Source organism: Chinchilla lanigera, unplaced genomic scaffold, assembly GCF_000276665.1.
Source record: "Chinchilla lanigera isolate Chin_1 unplaced genomic scaffold, ChiLan1.0 scaffold00066, whole genome shotgun sequence".
In the NCBI taxonomy this organism is placed as follows: domain Eukaryota; kingdom Metazoa; phylum Chordata; class Mammalia; order Rodentia; family Chinchillidae; genus Chinchilla; species Chinchilla lanigera.
Genome location: NW_004955467.1, coordinates 9163449 through 9176613, shown reverse-complemented (window position 1 = coordinate 9176613; position 13165 = coordinate 9163449). Strand labels below are relative to the sequence as shown.

General features: G+C 48.7%; 1 protein-coding gene across 4 annotated transcripts in view; it reads left to right on the top strand.

Moving 5' to 3' along the window:
• The window catches only part of Dnah2 (dynein, axonemal, heavy chain 2), a 103853-nt gene that overhangs the window by 34328 nt on the left and 56360 nt on the right, over window positions 1-13165 (top strand). For all 4 annotated transcript variants that reach the window (XM_005399458.2, XM_005399455.2, XM_005399456.2 and 1 more), the window contains 12 exons: window positions 3481-3627; window positions 4751-4907; window positions 5222-5461; window positions 5721-5909; window positions 6109-6256; window positions 6728-6920; window positions 8868-9068; window positions 9151-9307; window positions 9909-10083; window positions 10525-10688; window positions 11777-11938; window positions 12031-12134. In XM_005399458.2, the coding sequence (XP_005399515.1) occupies window positions 3481-3627; window positions 4751-4907; window positions 5222-5461; window positions 5721-5909; window positions 6109-6256; window positions 6728-6920; window positions 8868-9068; window positions 9151-9307; window positions 9909-10083; window positions 10525-10688; window positions 11777-11938; window positions 12031-12134 (2037 nt within the window). The remainder of the gene's footprint in view (window positions 1-3480; window positions 3628-4750; window positions 4908-5221; window positions 5462-5720; window positions 5910-6108; window positions 6257-6727; window positions 6921-8867; window positions 9069-9150; window positions 9308-9908; window positions 10084-10524; window positions 10689-11776; window positions 11939-12030; window positions 12135-13165) is intronic.

The following is a 13165-nucleotide window of genomic DNA, read 5'->3' as shown; positions in this document are numbered from 1 at the left end:
CCAGCCTGGAGCCCTTGGCTGTGGCCTTTTCAGATTGAGCGCACACTTGAGCTCAGTGTGAGGCCAAGTGACACCTGCTGTTTATCGTCACACTTTCCTTAGAGATATCTGAGTTTCTGAACTTTGCTTCAGAATAGAAAAACAGAAGGAGCTGGTAGTTGTAGGATGTTGGAAAGTGAGCCCGAGGCAGGACACATGATTCTGGTGTAGGCAGAAGGGTGCTGCGCTCTCCCTGGGGTACTGCTCATTCCTGGTGATGCTCCTTCTTGGTGCTACTCTTCCTCGGTGCTGCTCTTCCTGGTGTGGTGGTGTTGCTGGTGTGCTGGTCTTTCTGGAGCGCTGATCCTGGGGTGTAGTTTTTCTCTGAGAAAGGAGCTCCAAATTTCCAGACAAGATTGTCTGTGGCCATACTGACTTTGAGGTGCCTCTGAGCTGCACGGGGGAGTGATATCTGACAGACCTTTCATATACATGCAAGTCTAGAGCTCTGCTGGGCATGGGTAGTGTACACCTGTAATCCCAGCTCTCAGGAAGCTGAGGCAGGAGAATCACTATGAGTTTGAGGTCAACTTGGGTTACCTAGTGAATTCATAGCAAGACTCTGTCTCAGGAAACAAGAAACAATAACAAAAAACAAGTCTAGAGCTCAGCCACGTAGGTCTGGGCATGATCGGCTTACAGAGGCGGCTCGAGCCACTGGAGTGGATGAGGATGTGATGCAGGGAGAGTTACTGACTGTGAAGTCTCAAGAAAGCCATTTAAGAGAGCAGATTCTTGATTGCGCTCCAGGACCCAGCTGAATGGTTCCTGGGGATGCTGGAGAGGCGAGGATGCTGCTACGGACCGGGAAGAGCAGAGAAGGGGAGAGCTGTGGTGTACAGCTGGGGAAAAGCATGTTTGAAGAAGCGGGAACCTACAGAAAGATGCAGGAGGGAAAGTGCTGAGAAGCATCCCTGCGGCTCAGCTGTGAGAATCCCTGACGAGCTTGGTGAGTTCCAGAGGTGATAGTGGGGGAAGTGAGGAGCCTGCTCTTTGAGGATGAGAGAGACTGGGAGGAAAGGACAGGAAGGGAATCTTCTAGGGTAGTTCTTCAGAGGAGGCCAGGTGTGAAGGGAAGGCAGAGTGTGGTACCTCATTTATTTAGCAGGATAAATGTGGAGAAGGGCTGTTTTTATTTACAAACTAAGACTGTAGACGTTTAGCGTTGGGTGGGGCGGGGATTCTATCGTAACTGGGAAAGAGCCTAGGTGTGGAGACAGCTGAGTGTACACATTGTGTGACAGGAAGTGGATGAGTTCTCCCCATGGCTTTTTCTGTTTCTGTGACTGTGAGGTGAGGCCCTCTGCCGTGAGAATGGGTGAGCCCAGCTTCAGGAAGAATTTGCAAGTAGTCCCTTGAAGGTGGAAGGAGGGAGAGCAGGGCACAGTGGTGCTGACCTGCGCCTGTGACTTTCTCCAGCGTTACTCAGCTTGGGTTTGAGCAGAGTTTGGGGTTTGGGTTAGATGGTTGACACTGATAAGGAGACCTAAGAGTGAGGGTTGGTGAGAAGAGGCGAAGGGCTCGGGGTGTAGCGCTGTGGAGGATGCAGGTGCTTAGCATGTCTGAGACCCTGGGTTCAATCACCAGCGTCAGTAAGGAAAAAAAGACAGACACAGACAGACAGACAGACAGCAGAGCCCGTGGAGCACAAAGTGAAAGTGAGAAGGCACTGTGAGGCAGGAAGAAAGAACAGGGCCTAGGATGTCCACCGGAGGTCGGAGCACAGGTGCGCTGAGAGACCGTGAGGAGGTGTGGGAGTGGCGGGGAGGAAGCCAGGCTCAGGAGCAGGTGCCTGCCCCACGGCTTCAGATACAGATGAGCTACGAATGCATTCTGGGGTGTGGTGGGGGAGTAGCACCTAGAATGGAAGAAGGAGAAAGGTCACTGGAGGCAAAGAACACTTGGGATGAGGATTGTATGTGCAGTGAGAAATCTGCGATATGTCTTTTAAAAAAGGAAAAAGAAACAAGGAAAATCTATTTTAATATTGAACCCAGCAATCACAAAATATTACCATTCCCACACATTATCAGCGTAAAAGTTGGCGGGATTGATTTATTTATTTGTTAAGGCAGAGTTTCACTCTGTAGCCCCGGCTGGCCCCCAACTCACAGAGATCCTCCTGGCTCCGCCTCTCATGTGCTAGGGTTATAGGCGTGTGCTGCCACAGCCAGCTAATATAAAATTATTAATGGAATATTTTCTATTCTTTTTCTTCCCTATGAAGTCCCTTCTGCCTTCCACTTCTGTGTGTTTTTCTCTACCTTTGGAGAGATTTCTGCTGATTTTATTTTATGTCTTTCTTTTGATTTTTAAATGTTTCTACTATCATTTCTAACTTTCAAAAGCTCTTCTAGTGTTCCTTTCTGAAGCATCTTATTCTTCCTTCACGGATGCTTTTCATGTCTCTTATTTTTCTCAGGATGTTAGTGACAGTTTTGTTGGTTTTTCTATTTGGGTTGAGCAATCCATCCTTTTGTTTCTTTCTAGTTGCTTGTTTATTTTGGCTTCCAGCCTTGGTACTAAGAGAGGCAGGGAACGATGTTTTATGATCATTGGTTCGTATTTAAGGAAGGGATCTCAAAGCTGACTGGAAGTTCTGAGTCGGGTAGGTAGCACTTGTCGGGCTTGCTGCAGAGTTGTTTAGGTGGGCTGTTTTTTTGGGGGGTCCTGAGGTCATCACCTTTAGGATTCTCCTCTTAAGCTAGTCCGAGGCCACAGAAAAGCATCTTCCAAACTCACCCCAGGAAGCCTAGGTCCCTGCCAGCATGTGGGTTGCTGGTGGGAACAAAGACTGGAGTCTCAACATTCAGCATGTGTCTGGCCATGTAATACCCCTGCTCTCAGTACATTACTCTCTCCTCCAGCTCAGCCTGGGGTCCTCAGTCCAAAAGCCCCCTGTTTGTACTGCTGTATCAGACCATAGACCACCAGTGCATTGCTGGGGTGAGGAGAAGATGCTTGCTTGACTGTGCGGAGTAGAGGAGGGACACAGCTCCACAGCGCTTCAGCTTGAGCCCCATCTTCACCCTGCTTCTAGAGACTTCTCTGAAGCCACCTGCATCTTAGAGAGTCTGGGTGGTTTCTCAGCTGTCTCCACTGCTTATTCTTTAACTTATTCTTTCCCTTCTGGTCCTTAACTTATTCTTTCCCTTCTGGTCCTTACCCGTCTGTTTGTCAACTTCCAGGACTCATTTGTTGCCTCCTTATACCTGTGAGCTCATGCCTTAAGCGCACAAATCCCCTTTCCTTTTGCTCAGGTGGTGTGGGCAGGAGCAAATACAACTGTCTCTGGTCGCCTTTGTCACCTGGAAGTTCTGTTGCATTCTCTACCTCTGAATGCCCCTCTGCTTCCCAGCCACACACTCCTCGTTGCCCTGCTGGCTCTAGTTTGTCCCCTTGAACAGGTCCCTCCACAGCTCTGCTTTTCTGTCTCTCCAGGTCCCTTTTGGTTCTCTTCGTGGAGATTGACTACTGGGAACGGCTGCTATTTGAGATTCCCCATTATGTGGTGAACGTAGCTGAGCGAGCTGAGGATTTGCGCATCCTGAGGGAGAATCTGCTGCTTGTTGCTCGAGACTACAACAGGTAGGGCTCCAGGCTCCCTGTCGCCCTTCTGGACGCGGTTTTGTTCTTCCTCTTTGTTTTGTCTACCCTGTGATGCTGTCCATTCCCTAAAGTTTCTGTCCTTTATTATATTTTGTCTATATAAAAAAAGTTTCCCCGTAGTGTCTCTTATGGCCCTATTATTATTTCTGTCCCTTGTAGTTTCATCTTCTAGCTGTAGAGAAGAGAGCAACCAGGTCTTCTCCCACCCCATGAGGCCCTTCTTTGGGAATGAAGCTGGGTGGTGTTAGTATTATCGGCTTAAGACGACATCAGGTTCATTGAACCAAGGCCGGGATGCCCCCATGCCATCCCACCCCCTGGTCTCTCAACTCCTGCTACCATCTCCAGAGTGTGGCTTTGTTCTGGGTTAGGTACTAGCTTGGTAAATTCAGGTTGCTGTAACAAAATACCATAGATTGGGTGGCTGATGACAACAGAAATTTATAATTCTGGTTCTGGATGCTTGGAAGTCAAAGATCCAGGTACATTTAGTTTCTGGTAAGGACTCCTTTCCTGGTTCATTGATGGCCACTTGCTGCTGTGTCCTCACATGTAGAAGGAGGCAGGAGCTTTCTCAGGCCTACTTTATCAAGGCCCTAATTCCTTTCATGAGTGGTTAGCCCTCGTGACCTAATCATTTCCTAGAGGCCCAATGCCTGACACTATTGCCTTGGAAGTGAGGGTTTCAACGTAGGGATTTGGGGAGAGGGGACTCAGACCAGAGCAGGTAAGTGTCTCAGTCCAGCTCAGTGAAAGTCCAAGGGGATGGAACAAGTTGTCTTGTTTGAATATTTAGAGCTACTGTGTTCGGTGAGGTAGCCTCCAGCCACATGTGGCTATTTCCATTTAAATTAGTTCATTAAAATGTAAAAACAAGTGTGCCCACTGGCAAAGGCCACATTTCCAGTGCTCTATAGCCACCTGTGACTAGTGCCTACCATTTTGGACAGTGCACGTTTTAGAACATTTCTACTATCACAGGAAGTCTCTTTTGAAAACACTGGTTTAGAATTGAACTTTCAGATTCCCCCATCCAGTTTGCTGGTGTTGAGAGGTCTTCAGAGTTTGTCCCCATCAGCTAACAGTCCTCTCTTATACACAGGATTATTGGCATGCTGTCCCCAGATGAACAGGCCCTATTCAAAGAGCGTATCCGATTCCTGGATAAGAAGATCCATCCTGGCCTCAAGAAGCTGAATTGGGCCTTGAAGGGGGCCAGCGCCTTCTTCATCACAGAGTGCCGCATACATGCCAGCAAGGTGGGCCATGGCCAATAGACCCTGAGGCCTGCAAGGCTGATAAAAGTGGGTAACCGACACATGAGTCTTGGGTGATGGCAGAGAGACTTGGGGGTAGCGTAAAAGAAGTAAAGTATGTTGGGAAAGGACTTCTCTATGTTAGCAACTCTAGCTGGAAGGGAGGGGGAGGAAAGGATCAAGTCTGTGGGGTGTGAAACCCCCTCATGGGAAGAAGATTCAAGATCTGAGATCCAAGGTGCCAGGACAATTCAGTGGAAGATGTGCTAGTTCATAGAAGGTGGCCGACTGTGAACCACGGTGGGGTCTGACTCTAGGTGCAGATGATTGTGAACGATTTCAAGGCCTCCACTCTGACCATTGGCTGGCGGGCCCAGGAGATGTCAGAAACACTGCTGGTTCGCATTAGCGGCAAACGGGTGTACAGGGACCTGGAGTTTGAGGAAGACCAAAGAGAACATCGGGAAGCTGTACAGCAGAAGTTGATGAAACTACACCAGGATGTGGTAAACATCCTGACCAACTCCTACGAAGTCTTCAAGAATGATGGCCCTGAGGTAGGGGTCTGTTGCCTAGAGCTCAGTGTTGGATAAAACCTTTGTCCCTGGTCCCAGCGGGCCATTCTCTTCCCCTGCTCTGTGTTTCTTAGTCATCCTTTTCTAGTCCTGGATGCAGCCAGCCAGTCAAACCTCCTCCTCAGTACTAGTGTCCTGCCTTTCTGTTTAAGCAGCTTGTCCCTTCACAGTCACTGATTCTCATTTCAGGGCCTTCCCTGCCTTCCCTCAGGGCTTCTCTCTCATCCCCCTTTCCCACCAGATTCAGCAGCAGTGGATGCTGTACACGATTCGCCTGGATCACATGATGGAGGACGCCTTGCGCCTGAATGTGAAGTGGTCACTGCTGGAACTGTCCAAGGCCATCAACGGGGATGGGAAGACTACTCCAAACCCACTTTTCCGAGTTCTTGTCATTTTGCAGACCGATGTTCAGGGAGGTGGGGCTCAGGTGAGAACTACTGTGGCCCCAACAGGCCAAAAATAGCACGCCTCATTCATTAGTTTCCCTCAGTCCCTGAACTTGGTTCTTGTCCTTGACTCTCTGCAATGGCCCCCAGAGCTGGTCCTGACGGGTTCAGCCTTGCCAGTCCTGAGCTTTGTCCCCTCTGTAGTATATGCTAAGGCCATCTCCACTGTGCTCCCCACAGGTGGAATTCTCACCCACCCAGCAGACTCTGGCAGGTGTGGTCAATGACATTGGCAGTCACCTTATTTCTACCATCTCTGTCTTCCGCCATCTTCCTGATATCCTTATCAAGCGCAAGGTGCAGCGGGAGCCCATCCATACAATTGTGGGTGAGTGGGCAGTGGGGAGGGCACAGTGTACAGGGCTATCAAAGGCTGGGCAGAGCTGGGAGGTGAGACCAGGGCTGTTTCCAGTTGTACTGGGTGAGCTTCTCCTTGGCCAGTGGGAAACCAGCTCGGGGCCAGACTTGGGAAGGGAGCAGGGGCATCAGTGGGACTTGAGATTAAGTGACTAATTTCATGAAATCTGGGCACTGGGGCTGGTGGTGACTAAAGACAAGTTTGATACTGGAGGTGGGCTAGAAGAGGCCTCGATGCCCACAGGAGAAGCCTCTGAGCCTGGGGAAGAGATGGAGTTATACCTTCACTTATGGCCTCCCCCTTTGCCTTCTAAGGCTCAGGTTTTAGGGGTACTTCTTTGAAGAACTGATGTTGGAGTGGAGGGTCGGGGCAGTGCCCCGGGGCTTGGCTGGAGCTTGGGTGGGGGTGGACATCAGTGAGAAGAATCTGTGTCTTCTGAAGAGCGAGATGAGGACATCAAGAAGATCCAGGCCCAGATCAGCAGCGGCATGACCAACAATGCAAGCCTGCTGCAGAACTACCTCAAGACCTGGGACATGTACCGGGAAATCTGGGAGATCAACAAGGACTCCTTCATCCGTCGCTATCAGCGCCTCAACCCCCCTGTCTCTTCTTTTGATGCTGACATTGCCCGGTGAGTGGCAGGGTGGGTGCAGGAGTCCTGAAGAGACGTGGAAGTACTGTAACTGGGGGAGGAACTCCAGGCAGCAGGCTGGGGTGGGGCAGTGCAGACATCATGTGCCCTCTGCTACAGGAAAACAGAAGGACTGAGGGTGCTGGGATTTTGTTTCTCAAGGGTAGAGATTTTGGAAGAGCTGAGCTAGGTTTAAGGAAAAGTCATTGTTTAGGGGAGGACAGCACAGTTCCTTCAGAAAAGAAGAAATGCTAGAGATCTGAAAGATGCAAACAGGCAGCCTAGAATGAAACTGAAGATGATTCTTAAATTCTGATCTTAACTGGCAGCTTTTCATGCCCCTAGATTGCTCTACCATTCATTCATTCATTCATTCATTCAATGTGATTGTCCAATAGGGCATGAAGAGTTAAAAAAAAGAGAGAAAGAAATGAACAAATTCCCTCTACCTCCATGGGCTATAGTATAGTAAGGAAGATAAAGGTATTGTTGGCAGCAGTCACTGTGGTGGCTTAAGAAGGCTTGGGTCCCAACTCTACCACCTAACTCACTGTGCAATCTTAGGCAGGTTTCTTATATTCTCTGGGCCTCTTTCTTGGGAAACACATATTATATAACCTACCTCAGGACATTGTGAGATTACTAAATATACAGGAAAGCATGTTGTAAATTCTAAACGACTGTATCATACTTATTATACAAGCTTCAGTGTGATGCATGCTATGATAAAGACACACAAGGTACCAAAGCAGTTCAATGGAAAGTTTATTAGTCAGCTTTCTGTTACTGTAACAAATAACTAGGGTAATCACTTATAGTGAGAGAGGGTTTGTTTTAGCTCACAGTTTTGGAAGTTGTAGCCCATGACCAATTTACTTCATTGCTTTGGACTTGTGGAGACACATGATGTTGAGAGTAATGCCATAAACTTCATGGCTGATGCTGAAAGAGGGGCCCAAGGGCACACTATCCCCTTCAAGAACATGTATCCAATGACTGGAAAGCCTCCCAGTAGGCTCTATCTGTTAAAGTTCCCACCGCCTCCCAATAACATCAACTTTAGGGATATTTAAAATCCACAATAGCCAAGTGTGGTGGTGTACATCTATAATCCCAGCACTTGGGTGGCTGAGGCAAGAGGATTGCTGTGAGTTTGAAGCCAGCTTGGGCCACATAGTGAATTTAACACCAACCTGAACTACATAGCAAGACTCTGTCTCAAAAAAAGAAAAAGCAAAACAAATAAAATCCACAGTATAAACTGGGTGTGGTGGCACATGCCTGTAATCCCAGCACTCAGAAGGCTGAAGCAGGAGGATTGCTATGAGTTCAAGATTGCTCTGAGTTCCAGCCTAGGCTGCATAGTGAGTTCAAGACCCTGTCTCAAAAACCATAAATAAATAAAAATCAAATTCACAGTATAGCAGAAAGAAAGAAGGTCCAACCAGAGGCACAAGGAATAGCTTCATGAAAGAAGTCATCTTAGGGCTGTGCCTTACAAAATGTGTGGTAGTTCAGCAGGCAGAGATGGGCATGCATCCCGAATCCCAGCTACTTGGGATACTAAGGCAGGAGGATCGCTTGGGCCTAGGAATTTGGGGCCAGCCTGAGCAATAGAGACCCTGTCTCTTAAAATGGAACACCTGGCGGAGGTCCCAGAGCTAAGAAGCAGCACAGTATGAGCTCAGTCTAGACCTATGAAACTCTAAGGCCTTGAATGCCAAGGAAAGGCATGTGATCACTCTTTTCTAGCCAGCAGTTGGGAAATTAACATGGTCCTAGCTGTCTTTTGGGGATGGGTTGGTGCAGGACACACCCTCTAGGAGTAGAACCCTCTAGAGCAACTGCACAGGTCTGGGTGGAAGGAAGTGGGGATGTGAGCCAGCGTCAGGCAGGGGCATGTCAACTAAGGATGATCATGCTAGTGGGGTTCTGGGGCCCTTACAGCTATACAGAGGTGGCTAACAATGTGCAGAAGGAAGAGACGGTCCTCAACATCCAGTTTGTGCTGCTGGATTGTTCGCACCTCAAATTCTCCCTGGTGCAGCACTGCAATGAGTGGCAGAACAAGTTCACAACTCTGCTCAAGGAGATGGCAGCGAAGCACCTGCTGGAGCTGCACAACTACCTGAAGGAGAACGGAGAGAAGTAGGGTTCGGCTGGAGCGGGCGGGGTGGCCAGGGCAGGCCCTAAGCTTTCTACCTACAGCGTTCTCTCTGCCCACCTTTAGAATCAGCCGCCCTCCCCAGACACTGGAGGAACTGGGGGTCAGTTTGCAGCTTATGGATACCCTTCAGCATGATTTGCCCAATATGGAGACCCAGATCCCTCCCATCCATGAACAGTTCACCATTCTGGAGAAGTATGAAGTTCCAGTTCCGGACGAGGTGAGTCCTGGTGGTGTTTGGTCCACCTGAGTCGGGCCCATATCAGCAGCCTCAGATTGGGGGGGGTCCTGGTGCTGTCCGGGGGTAGTACAGAGGACTGATAAGGGGAGAAGGCTCAAGATTCTGAAGCCCTTGAGAGGGAAAGTTGACTCAAATGGTATTTCCGGTCAGCTTCTGGATTTCTTTTAACCCCAGCAACTCACGGCTTAATTTCTTGGGGGCCTTGTTGTACATGAAAAGCTCATCTGTGAGCCAGTTGGTGGCCTGTACCTCTGGTCCTAGCTACTCAGGAGCCTGAGGTGGGAGGATCACTTGAGCCCGGGAGTGCAAGGCCAGCTTGGGCAATCCTGTCTGCCCCTCTGCAAAAAAAAAAAATACCCCCAAACCGAAAAGCTTATCTAAGACTCTGGACTGTGGATCAGAAGAGTCTTTAGAAGCAAGAGCACTTGTTTGCTTAGCAAGCATAAGGCATGGAGGTCCATTCTCAGCAACACACACACACACACACACACACACACACACACACACAACGCAGCATTGGTGAGAAGGACAGACTCCTGCAGATGCATCATCTGCATCCTTCCCTCTCTGGCATCCCCAGGTACTGGAAATGCTGGACAGACTCAATGGGGAGTGGGTCACCTTCCAACAAATTCTGCTGGACAGTGAACAAATGCTGAAGAAACACAAAGAGAAATTCAAGACAGGCCTTATTGTCTCTGCTGATGACTTTAAGAAGAAAGCGCACAACCTGCTGGAAGATTTTGAATCAAAAGGTACTCCCTGGTCCGCCTCTCCCCCTCCTTTTGCCTTGAGACCCTGTGTGCCACGCCTGTGTCCTGGGAAGGTCAGCGCAGGATGGGAGGAGCAAGGACAGTGGTGGGGTGGCAAGGGGCAGTGGCCCCCAGGGCTTCTGTCGGGGACAAAACAGGAGCTCGCCCGCCCGCGCGGCAGGGTTTTGGTTGGAAGGCAGCAACGCTGGCCACATCTGCGGCGTTCTTACACCATGCTCCTGTGTTCCGTCTGCAGCCGGCTCTTCCGCAACATTTAGTAGTTTTCTCCAGTGCTCTCTGGGCACATTCCTCTTACTGAGCTCCCTTCACACTCTCATGTGAGGGGAGAAGCAATTTGCCTGCAAAGAAATAGGAGAGCCAGGACCGTGCTCTGAGGGACCATGGACTCAAGGGGAAACTCAGCTGCCCTCTGATCTCCCCCAGGCCCCTTCATCAGCACCGTGGGCCACGCCGCCGCCCTGGATCAGATCGCGCAGATGCGGGCCATGCTGATGGCTCTGCGGGAGGAAGAGAACACTCTCCGCTCCAACCTGGGCATCTTCAAGATCGAGCAGCCGGCCTCCAAAGATCTCCAGAACCTGGAGAAGGTGGTGTGCTGAGCCAGACCCTGTGGGAACCAGGGATAAGGGGCAGGGGACAGGAGATCTGTTCCTAAGGCACTGCAGAGACACCTGGTACCAGGAAAATGAGCTCATGAGCAGCTTTTTTTTTTTTTTAATTGAGATAAAATTCACCTAACAAGATTATTTTAAAGTGAACAATTCAGTGGCATTTAGTATACTCGCAATGCCATGCAGCCGTCACCTCTGTCTAGTTCCAAAAAATTGTATTACCCCAAAGGAGATCATATACCCACTAGCAGCCACTCCCTAACCCTCCCCTTTCCACACCTGTCAATTACAATTACAAATCTGTTCTCCATGTTTGTGAATCTGCCCATTCCAAACCTTTCATATAAAAGGAACCATACAATATGGGCTGGCACTTTCATCTCTGATTTCTTTCACTTAGCATAGTGCCAAGATTCACCCATGTTGTGTCAGCACTTCCTTCCTTTTTATGGCTGAATAATATTCTGTGGTTCGTGTTTACCACATTTTGTCCATCCATTCATCAGCTGATGGGCATTTGGGTTGTTTTTGCCTTTCAGCTGTAGTGAGTAGTCCTGCTAGGAACATGCGTGTACTCGTGTTTGTTTGAACACCTGTTTCTAATTCTTGTGGGAAGCCAGCAGTAGAATTTCTGGATCATATGGTAACTATGTTTAAATTTTTGAGGCACTGCCAAGCTATTTTCCTCAGCAGCTGCACCATTTTATATTCCCACTAGCAATGTACAAGGGTTCCTATTTTTCCCCGTATCCTTGCCAACACTATTTCCCTCTTAAAAAAAAAAATTTTTTTTTTTTTTTTTTTTTTTGGTTTTAGCCATCCCAGTGGGTGTGAAGTGATATCTCACTGAGGTCTTAATTTGCATTTCCCTAATGACTAATGATGCTGAGGCTCTTTTCACATGCTTAGTATTTGATGAGCCCTTCTGAACGAAGAGTGAAGAGGAAAATGAGAAGGGAGGTGGCGCTGGTAGCTGGAGGAGCAGAGCAGAGGACTCAGCGGCTGTCGGGAGGAAGAGGGCAGGTGCCCCTTCCCCTAGCGTACCTTTGCTCTCGGCCTGGCAGGAGCTCGATGCGTTGCAGCAAGTATGGGAGATCACTCGGGACTGGGAGGAGAACTGGAACCAGTGGAAGACAGGGCGCTTCCTGACTCTGCAGACGGAGGCCATGGAGACCATGGCGCACGGGCTGTTTCGTCGCCTCACAAGACTAGCCAAAGAGTATAAGGTGTGCTGAGACAGGGCGAGGAGGCAGAGGAGGTGCCCACTGAGGAAGGGCGGCCCTGGCTGGGTCTTCTGATGACTCCCACTTTTGCTCAGGACCGAAACTGGGAAATTATTGAAACCACTCGATCCAAAATAGAGCAGTTCAAGAGAACCATGCCTCTCATCTCAGACCTGCGGAACCCTGCCCTCAGGGAGAGGTGAGGCTGCTCCTGGGTCCCCTAGGGGGTCACCGTTCTGCCCCTCAATGTCACCTCTTGGTTATTCCTGCTTTCCATTTCGAGCAACCACAGCTTTTCCTTTCTCTTCGTCCTCAAACATACATCTTTTTCCCCCTTCTAAAAAATTAATTTTTATATATTTATTTAGCTACTTATTGCACAATGGGGGATCAAATCCGGGGCCTCGAGATGCGAGGCACTCACCACTGAGCTAGATCACCTGGTCTTTTTATTTTTTTATTTTGAGACAAGGTCTTGCAAAGTTGGCAAGGCTGGATCCTCCTATTGCAACCTTCGGTAGCTGGGATAACAGGCATATGCCACTGTGCCTGGCTTTTATTTTTTAATTGACAAAAATTGCATATATTTATAATGTACGCCATGATGTTTCAAAATATTCGTTCATTGTGGAATGGCTCAGTTGAACCAATTAACATACACGTTACCTCATACGCTTTTTTATTGTGATGAGAACATTTAAAATGTAGACTTAGCGATTTTCAAGCATTTAACACATTGTTATAGTCACCAGGTTGTACCGTAGATCTCTTACATGTATTCCTCATGGGAAACTGAAACTCTGTACCCTTGAGCAATGTTTCCCAATCCTCCTTCCAATCCCCAGCCTCAGTAACCACCATTCTCTCAGCTTCTGTGAATTTGACCTTTTAAGATTGTTCATATAAGTGAGGTAATCTGGTATTTGTCCTCCTGCGCTTTGCTTAACATAAAATCCTCTAGGTTCATCCCTCTTGTTACAAATGACAGGATTTCCTTCTTTTTAAAGATGAAATATGCTGGGTGTGGTGGCACATTCCTATAATGCCAGCATTTGGGAGGCTGAAGCAGGGGGATCGCTGTAAATTCGAGCAGCCTGAGCTACAAAGTGAGTTCAAGGCCAACCTCAACTGCATAGCAAAACCCTGTCTAAAAAAAGGAAAGAAAGAGGAAATAGTTTTCCATTGTGCGTAAATACTGCATTTCTTTATCCATTCATTGCCTGATGGACA